Source organism: Trachypithecus francoisi, unplaced genomic scaffold (genome assembly GCF_009764315.1).
Source record: "Trachypithecus francoisi isolate TF-2019V2 unplaced genomic scaffold, Tfra_2.0 Lachesis_group14, whole genome shotgun sequence".
NCBI classification, from domain to species: Eukaryota; Metazoa; Chordata; class Mammalia; order Primates; family Cercopithecidae; genus Trachypithecus; species Trachypithecus francoisi.
In genome coordinates, this window is record NW_022681459.1 from 51814113 (window position 1) to 51830735 (window position 16623).

The following is a 16623-nucleotide window of genomic DNA, read 5'->3' on the forward strand; positions in this document are numbered from 1 at the left end:
TGGGCCTGAGGGAGCTGCTGGTTTATTTAGGAGCCTGGGTCCAGCCCCCAGGGACCAGGCTGCACTGCTGAGATGGCCTCAAACAGAGACGGGTCAGGTCCTGACTGGATGTCTCTGCCATCATGGAAAGACAGGTGTGCATGGGCCCGGGCAGGATGCCCCAGTGCAGAAGGCAGCCCAGCACCGTCTCAGCCACTCGGCAGCACACGGGGGCCTCGGGAGGCTCCAGGGGTGTGGAGCGTGCCGAGGCCATTAGGAAGATCATGTCACGCACAGTTCTGCTGCCCAGAGCGGGGGCTTCCTGCTGTAGGAGCGCTGCCTGCCGTCCGCCCCATCGGCCTCCGTGGCCTCGGGATCTGTGGCAGCGCCCGCCTTGCAGTAGTAAGGGTTCTCCAGTAGCTTCAGCACCCGCCGCACCTGGAGGATCGTTGAGGGTGAGAGGGGTCTGGGGCCAGCCCCCCAACCAGGGACCACAGGGACAGGCCTGTGCTTGCCTCTGAGAAGTCCCCACGCTCAGCAGCCTCGATGGCGTTCTGCGCGATGTAGTTCCTCAGCACGTACTTGGGGTTGTTGGCGTGCATCACGCGCACACGCTCAGCCTGCCAAGCAGCCGCATCCACGGCGCCTTCCAGGTCCTTGTTCAGCCGGGCTCTGGAATCACAGCCGGGCTCTGGAATCACAGCCGGGCTGGACTTTCCCAGCAGCGCCCCCCACCAGGTGACCGTGGACGCAGGGCTCACCTGTACGCCTGCAGCCAGTCGGCCCAGTGGCCCTGGTTCCTGCTCTGCAGCTCTGCCATGCTCAGCTGCTCCAGCCGAGACTGCTGCTCCACACGCTCCAGCTCCCTGGCGATGCCCGCCCGGGTGCCCATGAGTGCGAACAGCTGAGGGTTTGACTGTGCCAGCATCAGCATCATGGATAGCTGCCTGTGGGGAGGTCAGGGTGTCTGGGAGGTGGCCCCTGACCGTGTCCCTGCCCTGCAGGCAGCTGCTCCTCCTGCCCCGGGCTGCTCTCGTGGCTCACCTGGAGTCCAAGGGCCCAAGCAGCCCAGTCCCCAAGGTCCCTTGAACTCCACTAGCAGGGATGGACCCAGTGGACACACACCAGTCATGTCCATGCTCTGCTGCCCAGCTTTCTGCTGGAGAGTCTCCGCCTCCAGAGTTGAATGCTTGTGGGACGGGCACTGCTATTAGCACTTCCCTCATTTCCAGAAGGGTCCAGGTGGGCTGGGGCCACCCTCTCTCCAGTGGAGGGGGTTTCACGCTCAGCAGGGCCTGCTGGCTGGCGCTCCCAGCCAACCCCACTAGTCTTGTTTTTTAAGTTAAAAGCAACAACACTTTCCGCGTCTCAGCCTACATGGGCGGGACTCTTCACACGGGTCAGCCCTTCCCTTTGGAAGATGGTGTGGGAAAGCTTGACCTCTGGGAGCCCATCCTCCCTGGAAACCCAGAGGCTTTCCCTGAGGCCCAACCACAGCAGAGACCACGATCTCCCCCCACACCTGTGTCAGCCTCGCCGCCCTCTCCTCTGTGACCAAAGGGCCCCAGCACCACAGAGACGCCCTGACTGCGCCTGTCCCTGGGAGCGGAGCAGCCACCTGGGCGCCAGCCAGCCCTGCCTCCAGCTTCTCCTCCAGCCTGTTTCTGATTGTGCCTCCCTTTCTGGAAACAAATCCAAGGAAGTAGGAACTGAGTACCCACCGGGGATCCATCTGGGGCCGGAAGGCCAGCCTCAGCTCCTCCAGGGAGGCACACTGCTCCATCAGCCTGGCCAGGAACTCGGCCAGGCCTGGCGACTCCAGCTCCACTGGGAAGGAGCTCAGCAAGAAGAAGGTGTTTGTGAAGTCAGCACCTGGAACACAGGCTGCTCAGGGAGCTGGAAGCAGAAGGCCCAGGGTCCCTGTCCTGGTGCCGTACAGACCCCCCCAACCCTCCCCCTGGCCAGCACACATGCTGCATGGACCCAGATGCTCCACCCCCCACCCCCACCCCAGCATGGACCCACACGATCCCCAACCCACACCCTCCACCTGGCACAGGTGCCATACAGACCCACACACTACCCCAGGGACCCACACCCTCACCCCAGCACAATGCCACACGGACCCACACCCAGCAAGGATGCCACAGAGACCCACGTGGACCCAAACGCTGCCCCCAGCACAGGTGCCACATGAGCCCTGCTCAGCACTGGTCCGGGGACTCCTGAGCCCTCCACACCCCACTCCTCCACCCATCCACCGCCCAGGCGGCTACCACTTGCTCTGGCCCTGCAAGTCACTTGTGAAGGGGGCTAACACCAAGCAGGCACAGAGGCTGCTGCCCGGCCTCACATCCTCAGTCACGACTGCCTGCTTTAGGAGCTGGCGAGTGTTGAGAAGCTGTCACCAGCCTGCAAAAGGCCCAACTTGTGACAGACACTGTGATGCTCCCCGACTCCGGAAAACAGCTGTCTCAAAACCACAGTGACCCTAAGATGACGTCTAAAAATGAGAAGGGAGCCAAAGCAACATACTACAAAAAAGTCAACTACACACAAAGGCAGCAACAGAGAACGTGACGGACCAAAAGCATGGCAGAGGTAGTTCCTTATCAGTAATCTGAAAGCAAATGGATTGATCTCTCCAGTGAAAGGCAGCTTGGCAAAGTGGGTGAAAAGACAATTTCCATGCTGTCACCACACGATCTGCAAGACGTTCAAAGACACGAACAGGCTGGAAGTGAAATGATGAAGAAACCCAGGCAAAGAGTAACCCAAAGAGAGCTGAGGTGACTATTATACTCCCACCAGGTAAGTTTTCTATTTTTTGAGACGGAGTCTTGCTCTGTTGCCCGGGCTGGAGTGCAGTGGTGCAATCTCGGCTCACTGGAACCTCCGCCTCCCAGGTTCCAGCCATTCTCCTGCCTCAGCCTCCCGAGTAGCTGGGATTACAGGCACCTGCCACCAGGCCCGGCTAATTTTTGTTTTTGTATTTTTGAGATGCAGTCTCGCTCTTGTCGCCTGGGCTGGAATGCAGTGGCGTGATCTCAGCTCACTGCAACCTCTGCCTCTCGCGTTCAAGTGATTCTCCTGCCTCAGCCTCCTGAGTAGCTGGGATTACAGGCGCCCACCACCATGCCTGGCTAATCTTTGTATTTTTAGTAGAGATGAGTTTCACTATGTTGGCCAAGCTGGTCTCAAACTCTTGTCCTCTGGTGATCTGCCCGCCTTGGCCTCCCAAAGTGTTGGAATTACAGACATGATCCACCACGCCTGGCCACAGAAGATTTTAAATAAAAAATTGTCAGAAGGGCTGGGAAAGGTAGCTCACCCCTGTAATCCTAGCTACGTGGTAGGCTGAGGCGGGAGGAGATAACTGGAGCATGGGAGGTGGAAGCTGCCGTGAGCTGTGACTGTGCCACTGCACTCCAGCCTCGGCAACAAAGTGAGAGACACCCACCCTCACCAAAAAAAATTAGTTACAAGAAACAGCATTATATACAGTTAAGAGTCAGTTCATCAATAAAATGTAAAAATTATAAACATGCACCTACATGCACCCAATAAGAAAGCCCCAAAATGTACGAACGTTGGCAGAATAGAAGGGACAGAGAACAAACAGTTCTATCTATAGTAAGAGTTGGAGACTTAAACACACCACTTAATAATGGACAGACCATCTAGCGCCGGGCGCGGTGGCTCATGCGTGTAACCCCAGCACTTTGGGAGGCTGAGGCGGGTAGATCACGAGGTCAGGAGATCAAGACCATCCTGGCTAACACGGCGAAACCCCGTCTCGACTAAAAGTACAAAAAATTAGCCGGGCGTGGTGGCGGGCGCCTGTAGTCCCAGCTACTCGGGAGGCTGCGGCAGGAGAATGGCGTGAACCAGTGAGGCGGTGCTTGCAGTGAGCCAAGATCACGCCGCTGCACTCCAGCCTGGCCTGGGCGACAGAGCGAGACTCCGTCTCAAAAAAAAAAGCGTCTAGACAGAAGATCAATGAGAAATGGAAGACCTGAACAACAGCCTAAACCAATAAGACCAAACAGGCATATACACAGAACATTCCGCCCAGCAGAACAGAACATACCGTCTTCTCCAGGGCACACGGGACATTCTCCAAGATAAGCCACAAAACAAGTTGTAATAAACCTAAAAAGGCTGACATCTCTAGCCACAATGGAATGAAGCTAGAAATCATTTAAAAACACAACACACTGGCCGGGCGCGGTGGCTCATCCCTGGAATCCCAGCACTTTGGGAGGCTGAGGCAGGCAGATCACTTGTGGTCAGGCGTTGGAGACCAGCCTGGCCAACATGGTAAAGCCCCATCTCTACTAACAATACAAAAATTAGCCAGGTGTGGTGGAGCATGCCGGTAGTCCCAGCTACTTGGGAGGCTGAAGGCAGAGAATCACTTGAGCCTGGGAGGCAGAGGTTGCAGTGAGCCAAGATCGTGCCACTGCACTCCAGCTTGGGCGACAGAGCGAGACTCCGTCTAAAAACCAAAAAAACACAAAACACAACATACCAAAATTGATGGACACAGCAAAAGCAGTGACCAGAAGGACATGCACAGCTGTAAATGGCTACACTGAAGAAGATCTGCAATCAGTTACCTCACCTCACGCCTAAGGAACTGGAGAAAGAAGAGCCAAGATTAGAGGGAGATAATAGACTGAAAAACAGAGGAGACACACACTGCAGAACTCCACTTACACGAAGGGTTTAGAGCAGTCAGGTTCACAGACTCAGAGCAGAGTGGTTGCTACCAGGGGCTGTAGGGAGGGGAACGGGGAGCTGGTAATCGGCTCGCACAGGGTTTGGGTTGCAGATGTGAACAAGCTGCAGAGCTCAGCTGTACAGCACTGCTCCTGCGTCAGCTATGATGCTCTGTGCACCTCCTGTGCACTCCACAATTTAAGAGGATAGATCCATGTGGTGTTCCTACCACAATAAAATTGTTTTTAAAAAACTGTTATGGGCTGGGCGCGGTGGCTCAAGCCTGTAATCCCAGCACTTTGGGAGGCCGAGACGGGCGGATCACGAGGTCAGGAGATTGAGACCATCCTGGCTAACACGGTGAAACCCCGTCTCTACTAAAAATACGAAAAACTAGCCGGGCGAGGTGGCGGGCGCCTGTGGTCCCAGCTACTCGGGAGGCTGAGGCAGGAGAATGGCGTAAACCCGGGAGGCGGAGCTTGCAGTGAGCTGAGATCCGCCACTGCACTCCAGACCGGGCGACAGAGCAAGACTCCGTCTCAAAAAAAAAAAAAAAAAAAAAAAAAAAAAAAACTGTTATGAACAATTGTATGCCAAAATTACCTACAAGACATGGACAAACTACATGACACAGAAAATTTCTAGAAACACAAATTACCAAAACTGACTCAAGAAAGGAAAATCTAAATTGATTTAAGACAAGCAAGGAGCCTGATCAGTAATCCAAATTTTTCCAACAAAGAAAAGGCCAGGACCAGATGGCTTCACTGGTGAATTCTACCAAATACTCTTAAGAACAAATGGCAAAAAATCCTTCGCAAACTTTGAAGAAAAAAATGGAAGATGGGGGAATACCTCCTAACTCACTCTGAGGCCAGCACCACCTTGACATCAAAGCCATACACTAAAGAAAAAACAAGGCCGGGCGCGGTGGCTCAAGCCTGTAATCCCAGCACTTTGGGAGGCCGAGACGGGCGGATCACGAGGTCAGGAGATCGAGACCATCCTGGCTAACACGGTGAAACCCCGTCTCTACTAAAAAAAAAAAAAAAAAATACAAAAAACTAGCCGGGCGAGGTGGCGGGCGTCTGTAGTCCCAGCTACTCGGGAGGCTGAGGCAGGAGAATGGCGTAAACCCGGAAGGCGGAGCGTGCAGTGAGCTGAGATCCGGCCATTGCACTCCAGCCCGGGCGACAGAGTGAGACTCCGTCTCAAAAAAAAAAAAAAAAAAAAAAAAAAGAAAAAACAAGGCAAAACTATAAGCCAGTATCCCTTACACATACGGATGCAAAAATCCTCAAAATACTCACAAAATTCAGTGTACTAAAATAATTATACAGCATATGGCTGGACGCGGTGGCTCACGCCTATAATCCCAGTACTTTGGGAGGCTGAGGCAGGCAGATCACCTGAGGTCGGGAGTTCGAGACCAGCCTGACCAACATGGCAAAACCCCATCTCTACTAAAAATCACAAAATTAGCCGGGTGTGGTGGCAGGTGCCTGTAATCCCAGCTACTTGAGAGACTGCGGCAGGAGAATCACTTGAAGCAACCCGGGAGGTAGAGGCTGCAGTGAGCCAAGATCATGCCATTGCACTCCAGCCTGGGCAACGAGAGTGAAAGTCCGTCTCAAAAAATATTAAAAAACAATAATTATATAACATATTAAAAGGACCAGGTAAAATCTATCCCCAGAATGTAAGGAGATATGAATGAAATAATAAAATCACATGACCATCTTCATTGCAGGAAAAAGCATTTGATAAAATGCAATAGCCTTTCATGGTAAAGGCACTCTGAGAGAAAACTTCAGCATGGTAAAAGCTGTATGTTAAAAAGTCCACAGCTAACATTACACTCAATGGGTGAAACACTGAACACTTTTTCCCGAAGGTTAGGAACACAAAAAGGATGCCCATCTCAGCTACTTCTCTTCAACATCCACGTCCTAGCTAGGGCACCCCAGTGAGTCATCCATATAACCCAGCAGTCCTACCAACTGTACGCCACAGCACTGAGAGCAAGGATCAGAGAGCTTTGCACTCACTTTCACGGCAGCACTGCACACAACACACAAGATACCGTACACAACAGCCAGAAGAGGAACGTGTACGCCAGTAGGTCATGGATAAGCAAACTGTGGCCTGTCCACGCAACGGGATGCTTCTCAGGCTTCAAATGGAATAAAATCCTGATACGAACCTGGGTAAACATTGAGGACCTTCTACTAAGTGAAATAAGCAGTCACCAAGGAACAAACACCATATGATTCCACTCGCAGGAGGCCCCTAGATTCACCAAATTCATAAAGACAGAGAGTAGAATGGGGGTGCCAGGGGCTGGGGCGGGCCCAAGGAGTGACTGTGCACTTGGAAACTGGAAACTAAACCATCTCTAACCACAACAGCACAGGAAGCGTCTCGCTGTGGGCATGGCTGGGTCACTCACCAGTCAGGTGCATGGTCTCCAGGAGCTTGGACACCAGCGCCCTGTCTTCCTCCAGCTCCACCTGCACAAGGCCCAGCTTCCTGCGCATCTTCTGCATGTAGTGCCTTTGGAACTCGACGTCAAACTCCTCGGCCAGGATGGCCTCGCCCAGCTCCAGGGGCAGCTCTGGCTGCAGGGCCTCAGCCAGCTTCTGCAGGTTCCACTTGCACACCTCGGGCTGCTTGCTGTATGCGTAGCGGCCGGTGTTGTCGGAGGCATTGCATACGTGGTCAGGGTCATACCTGCCACACAGGGCAAGAGAGCCATGCCCTGCCTGAGGGGAAGTTCCCAGGAGAGGGTGCAGGCACCCTGGAGGGGAGGCCCAGAGGAAGTTCCCACGTGGCCATGGCTCTCTGGTCCTCTCCCACAGGGGTCCTGTCTCAACAGCTTCCGCCCAAGGCCTCTGGGATTGCCCTGGACTCTCTACTTCCTACATCAGCCCCCAGCCCCGTGGGCTCCCCGTCCGGCATCATGGGCCAGTGCCCGGGGGCAGCAGGCTTCATGCAGCTCGCGCCCCCCCAGCCACTTACCTGTCCAGGAAGCCGAAGGGCCCGTAGTCGATGGTGAGCCCCAGGATGCTCATGTTGTCGGTGTTGAGCACGCCGTGGCAGAAGCCCACGCACTGCCACTCAGCCACCATCCACGCTGTGCGCCGTGTCACCTGGGGGCGGGACAGCGTGTTTGCTCCCTCCTCCGGGTCCTGCCCAGACCCCCCCACTTGTGTCCATCCTTCCCCTCCCGGAAACCAGCTGTGCTTCACTGATGGCTCTCACTCTGGTACTTCTGGGCAATCTGTCCCGATGTCCTGTCACCGCCTCCACCACAGCGCGGCAACGCAGTGTGTTTCAAGGGTTCTCAGGCCCACTCACAGCATCCACTCTTTTCTATGCTCACAAAATTCGGCTTTTACCCAAACTAGAAAAATCAGGGAACCCCAGACACAGGCCCAGTAGAGACCCCAAAGAAGCAGGGAAGGGTCAGCTCACTGAGGGGCCACACCTGCCCCAGGGCCAGGCCACTGTCCATCCCGGTGCCACCACCACCCTGCCGGCCTGGCCCCTCCAACCAGACAGCAGTCCCCACTCAGCCCAGCGCCGGCAACCTTGAGAATAGGGGCCAACCAACGGGAGCCAGGAGCCCCCAAGATGCAGGGTGCACTGAAGGCCCCACGGGCCCTGCTCAACGCAGGCCTGACACTGCCTCGCTCCTGCCAGGCCACCAACGCTCCTGGGAGGCAGTCAGTGCTGTCCTCCCTGCGTCCTGGCAGAAGACTGAGGCTCAGAGGGGCAGAGTGACCTGCCCTGACCACCCACGCCGTCTATGCTGGAGTACCAGGCTGCCCCCAGCGGCTCCTCCCGGCCTTCTGCAGCCCCATCACCCCCGACATGGAGCACGGCTGGGGTGGACTGAAGGGACGCAGCTGGGACAGGACACAGCCCCAGGAGCACCTGCCTCGTGCCCACTTCTGCTGACGGCAGCTCAACAGCCTCCAGCCACATGGCAAAGCGGGTCCCCACACGGCCCTGGCTGCAGCTGCTCCAGGGATAGCCTGAGACTTCTCAAAGAAGATGCTGTGCCCGGTCCCCTGAACCCCAACTTGATCTGACCCCACTGATGCTGCAGGCCCCCAGCCCAGCCAGGTGAGGCGCCAGGTTCCCCCACCGTGCACTGAATGCCCTGTGACAAGGACGATGCCATCAGACCGTGGGGCAGGGACCCAGACCCAAGGCAGGCACTCAGCATCTCCCCAGTCAGGACCCGACTGGCTGCCCTGGGCATCAAGACGTGTCGACCCACGTGGGAGGTGCCCAGCACCCATGGTGCTTCCACCCTGCGCCCCCGCCCCGAGCTGGCCCTGCAGGGATACCAGCAGGAGAGCACGCCCGGGGCCCCCAACGCCACTGAGCCCAGGGGAGTTTCAGGTTTGTCCCAGGGCACACGTGATGGGGTTTGCGGACAGGAGGGGGAGCTCAGAGAAGGGTGGGGAGGCTGGGTAAAAGCCTCTGTCCTCCGGCCACAATGAGGGTGTCTTCAGCACAGGCGAGGACACCCAGCACCCACCCACAGGGAGGGGCGGCCTGCAGCCCACTGACCTCCCGGAAGAAGGCAGCGTTTCTCTGCACGCGGTCGCTGGCGTGAGCAGCCTGGATCTCAGGGTAAAAAGAGCTGATGACATAGTCAAGCAGCTGCACGCGAATGTCGTTCCTCCCCACGCTGGGGCCTGCACGCCCTGTGTGCTCATCTGCGGACTTAAAAATCTCAAAGGATCCAAACCTGGAGGGAAGACCCGAGTTGTCAACAGGTCAAACCTGACCCCGACCCCTTGTGAAAATAAGAAAAAGAAAAAGACGTTGTTGTGGCTATTTTTTTTTTTTTTTTGAGACGGAGTCTCGCTCTTGTTGCCCAGGCTGGAGTGCAATGGCGCGATCTCGGCTCACCACAACCTCCAACTCCTGGGTTCAAGTGATTTTCCTGCCTCAGCCTCCTGAGTAGCTGGGATTATAGGCACACGCCACCACACCTGGCTAATTTTTGTATTTTTAGTAAAGATGGGGTTTCACCATGTTGGTCAGGCTGGTCTCAAACTCCTGACCTCATGATCCACCCGCCTCGGCCTCCCAAAGTGCTGGGATTACAGGCATGAACCACCGCACCCGGCCTGTGTGGTTATTAAATCTTACTTGATTAAAACAAAAGCAAACCACCAAACAGAATGCACCCTGGCTCTACCTGACACCAACACAGACATATTCCACTTTTGGTCAACATCCAGCCACGACCAGGCCCTATCTGCACAGTCTGGGGCACGCGCGGGGGAGGCCCACGGGGTTAGAAATCACCAACACCCCTGCACCCCCACCCCACCCCACGAGGAGGGTTTTCTGCAGGTCTTACACGTGAGGGGCGTGGCCTGCTGCCGCATCCTCGGGCAGGAGTGCGAGGACAGTCAGTGGCTGCAGACACGTCTGTGAGCACCAGCAACAGCCGGCCCCCAGGGTGACTGTCCCCCAGCCGACATCAGGCAAGGTCTGGACACACTTTCATGGTCACAACTGGGGTTACTACTGGCAACCAGCAGGCCCAGGGCAGGGATGCTGCGTGCCACACAGGATGGACTTCACGATGATGTCAGCACTGCCACTGGGCGGGGCCTCAGAGGAAGTTGCTGCCCCAGATCCTTCCGTCCCCACCACCGCAGGACAGGAAAGGCCAGAGGCCCACAGGCAGCCTCAGGGGTGGGCGGCTGGTGTCCCGGGCAGGATGGGGCCGCGAGACCAACAGACAGCTCTACGCTCAGGTGTTCAGGAGGAAGTGCTAGTCACCAGGTGACAAGGTGACATCAAAAACGGATGGCTGGGGTGGGGGGCTGGGTGCAGTGGCTCAGGCCTGTAATCCCAGCACTTTGGGAGGCCAAGGTGGGTGAATCACCAGAGGTCAGGAGTTCGAGACCAGCCTGGCCAACACGGAGAAACCCTGTCTCTACTAAAAATACAAAAATTAGCTGGATGTGGTGGCGGGCGCCTGTGGTCCCAGCTACTCGGGAGGCTGAGGCAGGAGAATCGCTTGAACCCGGGAGGTGGAGCTTGCAGTGAGCCGCGATCGCCCCACTGCACTCCAGCCTGGGCGACAGAGCGAGACTCCATCTCAAAAAATAAAAAAAAGAAAAGAAAACTGGTAACTGATGGCTCACGTCAGACAGGAGCCAGCCCAGGACTCCAGACCGACGAGCAACTGACCATCAGATCAGAAAGCAGGAGCAGGACACGGGCACAGCACACTTGTGGCTCCTGCTTCTTCAACGGCCATTTCCTCAGTCAAGTCTAAGTAGTTCCTTGTCATAAACTCCAGCAAACAGTTCTCGACACTGTCCCCAGCCTCAGGCTCAGGGAGCCCCTCCTCCCCAGAAGCACCAGGCAGGGACCCTTCTCTGGTGCCCGTGCCCTGGACCCCCCTGCTGGTGCTTTCAGACATGCCAGCTCCCACAGGCCCATCTCTGGCCGCAATGAGGGCCTGGACGGGCACGTGGGAGGCCTTAGCACAAGTGTCCCAACCGAGCACCAAATGCCTTTGCACTCAGATCCCTCCCAGTGGGCGTTATGCAGCTACTGTGCGAACAGGCAGCTTCTGAGGCTGCCAGGGACAGGCTAGACTTTCCGAAGAGGCCAAGGCGGTCATCTGAGAGTGTATGTTTCTACCAGAATCCTAGCAGCACAGGCCCAGATCTCCTAGGACTCTCTAAGCAAGCGTGTGTAGACAGGCCTAAAGGACCCCGGCATTACCTTATGAAAGTGGAAGCTATACGCAACACAACCGTGCATTGTTCATATTTGGGATTACCATCATAGAACACGTCGCGCACCACCGTGGACTCGGACGTGACACAGGCACCGGCCCGTGTGGTGGGGACCCCCAGGTGGAACATGGCTTCGCTGCACAGGAACTCCCGGATGCTTGACCGCAGGACCTTGCGACCATCGGCCTGTCTGAAACCAAACACAGAGGTCACTACGTGGGCCGGGGAGGAATCACCCAACACCAAGATTCCAGGCAGCACACGGAAAGGCGGGAACGCATGGAACATGAGCAGCTCACACGTCCCTGAAAACCGCCCATCCCAGGTGACGTCAGGTGCCTCGTGAGCCTCCAACACGGCCCAGTTCCAGCAATGGCAGACCCCAGCAGGCTGTCGGCACAGCCTCTGGTAAAAATGGGCCTGAACACGTGCAGGAGTCTGTCTTCCTGCCCAGGACGAGGATCCTGCAGCAGAAGCCAAGACTGTGTGACTGCGCAGCGGAGGCAAAGGGCCTGGGGCAGCCCTGCCCCATGGGACACAACAGCCTTTGTCTGCACCAGGACGGGTGCCCAGGTATAGGCCAGCCAAGGAATGAGCTCCTCTGTGCCTGCCAGAGCCCTCATACCCACCGTGGGAGGAGGCAGGGCAGAGAAGCCAGCTGCCCGCTCCGAAAAACCCACCCCTTGAGGCTCCACTGGCCTCAGGGCCCTCGGCCACTTCTGACCCCCAGGTCTCGCACTGCCTTCCCCACACGTCTTCTGGGCCCTGGCCTCCACCTCACGGCCTGCAGAACTGCTGAGGCCAGGGCCTCGGACACACCTGGGGAAGGGGATGTGAGAGCTGCGGGCCAGATGACTGCCCTCTTTCTCTTCGATTATTTTCACTGTGGTAAAATACACACAAAATAAATTTACCATCTTGAACCACTTTTTCTTTTTTGTTTTTTAAAGACAGGGTCTCACTCTTGTCACTTGGCCTGGAGTGCAGTGGCACAAACCTGGCTCACTGCAGCACCACCCTCTCGCCTCAGCCTGCCAAGTAGATGGGACTACAGGCACTGCTGCCAGGCTCGGCTAATTCTTATCTTACTTTTTGTAAAGATGGGGTTTCATTACGTTGCCCACGCTAGTCTTGAACTCCTGGGCTCAAGCGATCCTCTCACCTTGGCCTCTCAAAAGTACGAGGATTACAGGCATGAGCCACTGCACCCGGCCCACCTTAGCCATTTTTAAGTGTACAGATCACTGCTATGAAATACATCCATAATGTTGCACAACCATCACCCCCATCCATGTCCAGAAATCTGTCTTGTGAAATTGAAACTTTGTCCCCATTAAACACTAGCTCCCGATTCCTCTACTCCCTCCAGCCCCTGGCACCTACCATTCTTCTTTGTCTCTATGAATGTGGCTCTCTAGGTACCTTAGGGAAGTGGAATCGCACAGGATTTGTCTTTCTGTGACCAGTTTATTTCACTCTGCAGCATGTCCTCAAGGTTCATCCGTGTTGTAGCATGTCAGCATCTTCTTTCTTAAGGATGAATAATATTCCATTCATCTGCTGAGAGACACTTGTTCTGCCTTTTGGCTATGAATATTGGTATACAAATGTCTCCCTGAGAGCCTGCTCTTGAAGCAGGACTGCTGAATCATGTGGTGATTCTATTTTTAGTTATTTGAGGAACTTCTACACTGTTTTCCACAGCACCGTATCATTTCACATTCCCACAGCAGTGCAGAAGGGTTCCAGTTTCTCCACAGCCTCAACACTTCTTAACTTACATTTTTTTTTTGGTGACAGGGTCTTGCTCTGTCACCCAGGGACAGTGGTGCGATCTTGGCTCACTGCAACCTCCGCCTCCTGGGTTCAAGTGATTCTCCGGTCTCAGCCTCCCAGTCCATTTTTGAATTGGTTTTTTTTTCCCGTTGTTGAGTTTTGAGAGTTCTCTGTATATTCTGGATATTACTCACTTACCAGATACATGAATTGCAAATATTTCCTCCCATTCTCTGGGCTGCATTTTTACTGTTAATACTGTATTTTTATGCATAATTTTTAAAGTGTTCGTGAAGTCCTGTTTGCCTATTTCTTTAGTTGCCTGTGCCTTTTGTGTCACAGCTGAGAAATCACTGCCAAATCCAATGTCATGAAGCATTTTCCCTATTTTCTCTAAGACTTTTAGCTCTTATGTTTAGGTCTTTGGTCCACTCTTCAGTTAACTTTGTTCATGGTGTAGGTAAGGACCCAGCTTCATTCTTTTGCATGAGGATCCAGTTTTCCCAGCACCATTTGTTGAAAAGTCTTTCTCCATCGAATGGTCTCAGCACACTTGTTGACAATTTGCTGACCATATATATGAAGGTTTATTCCTGGGCTCTTTATTCCATCCCACTGGTCTACGTCTATCCTTATGCCAATGCCATACTGTTTTGCTGATTGTGGCTTTGTAGTAAGTTTTGAAATCAGGAAGCATGAGTCCTCCAACTTTCTTCAAGATTGTTTTGTCCATTCAGGGTCCCTTGAGATTCCATATGAATTGTATTACTTTTTGAGACAGGGTCTCACTCTGTCATCCAGGCTGGAGTGCAATGGGACAATCACAGCTCACTGCAGCCTTGAATCCTGGGCTCAAGTGATTCTTCCACCTCAGCCTCCTGAGTAACTGCAATGAGAAGCACACTCCACCATGCCCAGCTAATTAAAAAAAATTTTTTTGAAGAGACAGGGTCTTGCTGTTTCCCCAGGCTGGTCTCCAACTCCTGGCCTCAAGCAATCCTCCTGCCTTGGCTTCCCAAAGTGCTGGGATTACAGGAGTGAAGCACTGCACCTGACCCCATGTGAATTTTAGAATGGGTTTTTCTATTTTTGCAAAAACTGTCATTGGTATTTTGATAGGGACTGTACTGAATCTCTTCAAAGAGTACCGTTGTCTTTCTAATATAAAGTTATCCAACCCATGTGCGAGGGATGTTTCCATTTATTTATGTTTTCTTTACTTTCTTTCAGTAATGTTTTTCAGTTTTCACTGTTCAAGTCTCTTCCTTCTCACAGCCACTTCAGATGTCAGCCTCAATCTCAGAGAACTGGTGAGGCCAGGGACCCCAGGACACTTGTGGGGATGACAGGCAGGGCCTGAGTAAAGGTCAGAGGACTCCTTAATTTTTAGGAGAAAATATATTCTAGCATACCTCAGGTCTGAAAGCACTGAGTTAATACTCAAGTCTTCAAACATAAAAAGTGTCTTCCAGCGACAGATTACTCTCATAAAAATTTTGTCTTTATAACTTAAAATATCACCAAAACGAAAGTTTAAGATGTTCGCCAAAAAGAAAAACAAAAAAGTAAAAAAAAAATGCTCACAGGATAAGCAGGCCCCAGGCTGAGCATCTCCACCACATTCCAAGGGTCAGAAACGCTCCCGGGGGGCGACCGGTGCGTCAACTCTAAGCAGGTCGCTGGGGGTGGGGAGGGAGGGCCAGGCTGCCCTCAGGCACAGAACAGAATGGATTTGGAGACGGGGGAGTGAGGAAAACCCCAGTCTGAGGAGCTAGCTTGGCAGACGGAGCCCCAGGGAAGGGATGCTGAGGGACTGAGGGGCATTTCAGGCGCTGGAGGGGGAGGTGATGAGAGCACAGGGAGGGGCCGGATGAGACGCGGCTTTAGCATTTCTCTGAACATAAAATGTACACTTGTGCGTATTGTTTTCTTAGTCATTCCACAAAAGCAGTAAACAATATGGAATAAGTACATTGTTTAGTGGAAAAGAGCAGAACAGACTGAAGTGCTATCTGTACACAAGACGAAGGTGGCGCGTGCATGGCTCCCCGGTGGGCCTGGAGGCATCTGGACCCAGATCCTGCCTTAGACGACCTGTGTGCCCCCCTCCCCCGAAATCTAAACGATGGCCACCTCACTTCGGGGTTAAAAAGGGCCACCCGCAGGGAAGTCAGGGCCAGACCTCCACGAAGTGAGTAGCAGAGCGAGGCTGCTGGACGAAGCGGCCCGCCCCACGGGCGATCGGAGGAAGGCTGGGGACCTGCGGGGTTAGGGTTAGGGTTAGGGTTAGGGTTAACCTAACCTCTTACCCCGGCTCCCGCCCCTGGACTTGGAGCCCCAGCGAACGTCGGTAAACATGAGCGGCGTCACTGGTGGAGCTGACTCCAAGGTCCTCAGCGGGTTGATAAGTACAGGCAGCGGGCGGCTGTCAGCACCGCGCTCCCGCGGGTGGAGAGGAGGCCCCACTTGGCAGTGGCCTCGGGACGCCCCCCAACACCGCGCTGGGTGGAGGGCAGGGGCGTCCCGGCGGGGAGGACCCACCCGCGCCCCTCGCCCGCCCCGGCCCACCTGGAGAAGGGCGTGGGCCCAGCGCCCTTAAGCTGCAGCTCCCACCGCTCGCCGGTCGCTGTGCACACCTCGCCCAGGTACATGGCGGCGCCGTCGCCCAGCTGCCCGGCGAACTGGCCGAACTGGTGGCCGCAGTAGCAGTGCGCGGCGGGCTCAGCGCCCGGCAGGAGCGCGTTGCCGCTGAAGAACAGCGCGGCCTCGGCCTCGGCCTCGGCCTCTCCCGCGGGCGGCGCGCCCAGGCCCAGCAGTGCCAGCGCGGGTTCCGACAGCGCCACGAGGCGCGGCTGCCGCAGCGGGGTGGGCCGCACGCGGGTGAAGCAGGCCCCAGGCACCGGCCGCGGTGCGGACGGGGCGCCCTCGGGACCAGGAGGCGGCGCCTCCACGGGCAGCGCGCGCAGGGCGCGGTTGTCGAAGCGCAGCCCCGCCAGCCAGCAAGGCGCGGGATCCATGGCGGCGCCCGACAAGGTAGAACCGGGCGCGGGCGACGGGCGGCGGCGGCCGAGGGGCAGGAGTCGGACAGCCGCGAGCGAACCCCCGAGAGCAGCCCTGTACGCGGCCATCCGCGGCGGCGCTCCCGCCGGAAGCCAACCTGTCCCGCCCGGAAGCCAGCGGGCCCCTCCCGGAAGCCCCGCCCCGCGCGTTCCGCCACCCATTCGCCAGTGGGGGTGTGTGGGGGCGGGAGGCGCGGTGTCTGGCCGGGCTCTAATTGGCTGCCTTGTCGGTCTGTCCGCATCTCCCTGCCGAAGGGTCGGAGGCGTCCGGGGTGGCTGCCGGCGTCTTGGGGCGCGTGCTGCCG

At 55.8% G+C, this 16623-nt stretch overlaps 1 protein-coding gene across 2 annotated transcripts; it reads right to left on the reverse strand.

The window, feature by feature from the left end:
- Nucleotides 1-7: 7 nt before the first annotated feature.
- On the reverse strand, nucleotides 8-16431 carry SELENOO (selenoprotein O). Of its 2 annotated transcripts, XM_033233491.1 has the most exons (9): nucleotides 15828-16431; nucleotides 11470-11673; nucleotides 9283-9463; nucleotides 7720-7850; nucleotides 7151-7431; nucleotides 1701-1851; nucleotides 741-926; nucleotides 495-651; nucleotides 8-417 (listed from the first exon to the last, which is right to left on the reverse strand). In XM_033233491.1, exons 1-9 carry the CDS (start codon nucleotides 16385-16387, stop codon nucleotides 253-255), a joined length of 2016 nt encoding a protein of 671 aa, XP_033089382.1. In that variant the 5' UTR covers nucleotides 16388-16431; the 3' UTR covers nucleotides 8-252. The 2 variants fall into 2 exon arrangements, with proteins under 2 accessions (XP_033089382.1, XP_033089383.1); XM_033233492.1 differs by lacking the exon at nucleotides 8-417 and having other exon boundaries at nucleotides 593-670.
- Between the last annotated feature and the right edge of the window lie 192 nt (nucleotides 16432-16623).

Excerpts from the sequence above, each read along its gene's own strand:
- SELENOO (XM_033233492.1), bottom strand. The coding sequence starts at position 16,387 with ATGGCCGCGTACAGGGCTGCTCTCGGGGGTTCGCTCGCGGCTGTCCGA. Across the intron at positions 11,674-15,827 it reads GGGCCCACGCCCTTCTCCAG|ACAGGCCGATGGTCGCAAGG; the intron begins GTGGGCCGGGGC and ends GTTTGGTTTCAG. Across the intron at positions 927-1,700 it reads CGGCCCCAGATGGATCCCCG|GCAGCTATCCATGATGCTGA; the intron begins GTGGGTACTCAG and ends ACCTCCCCACAG.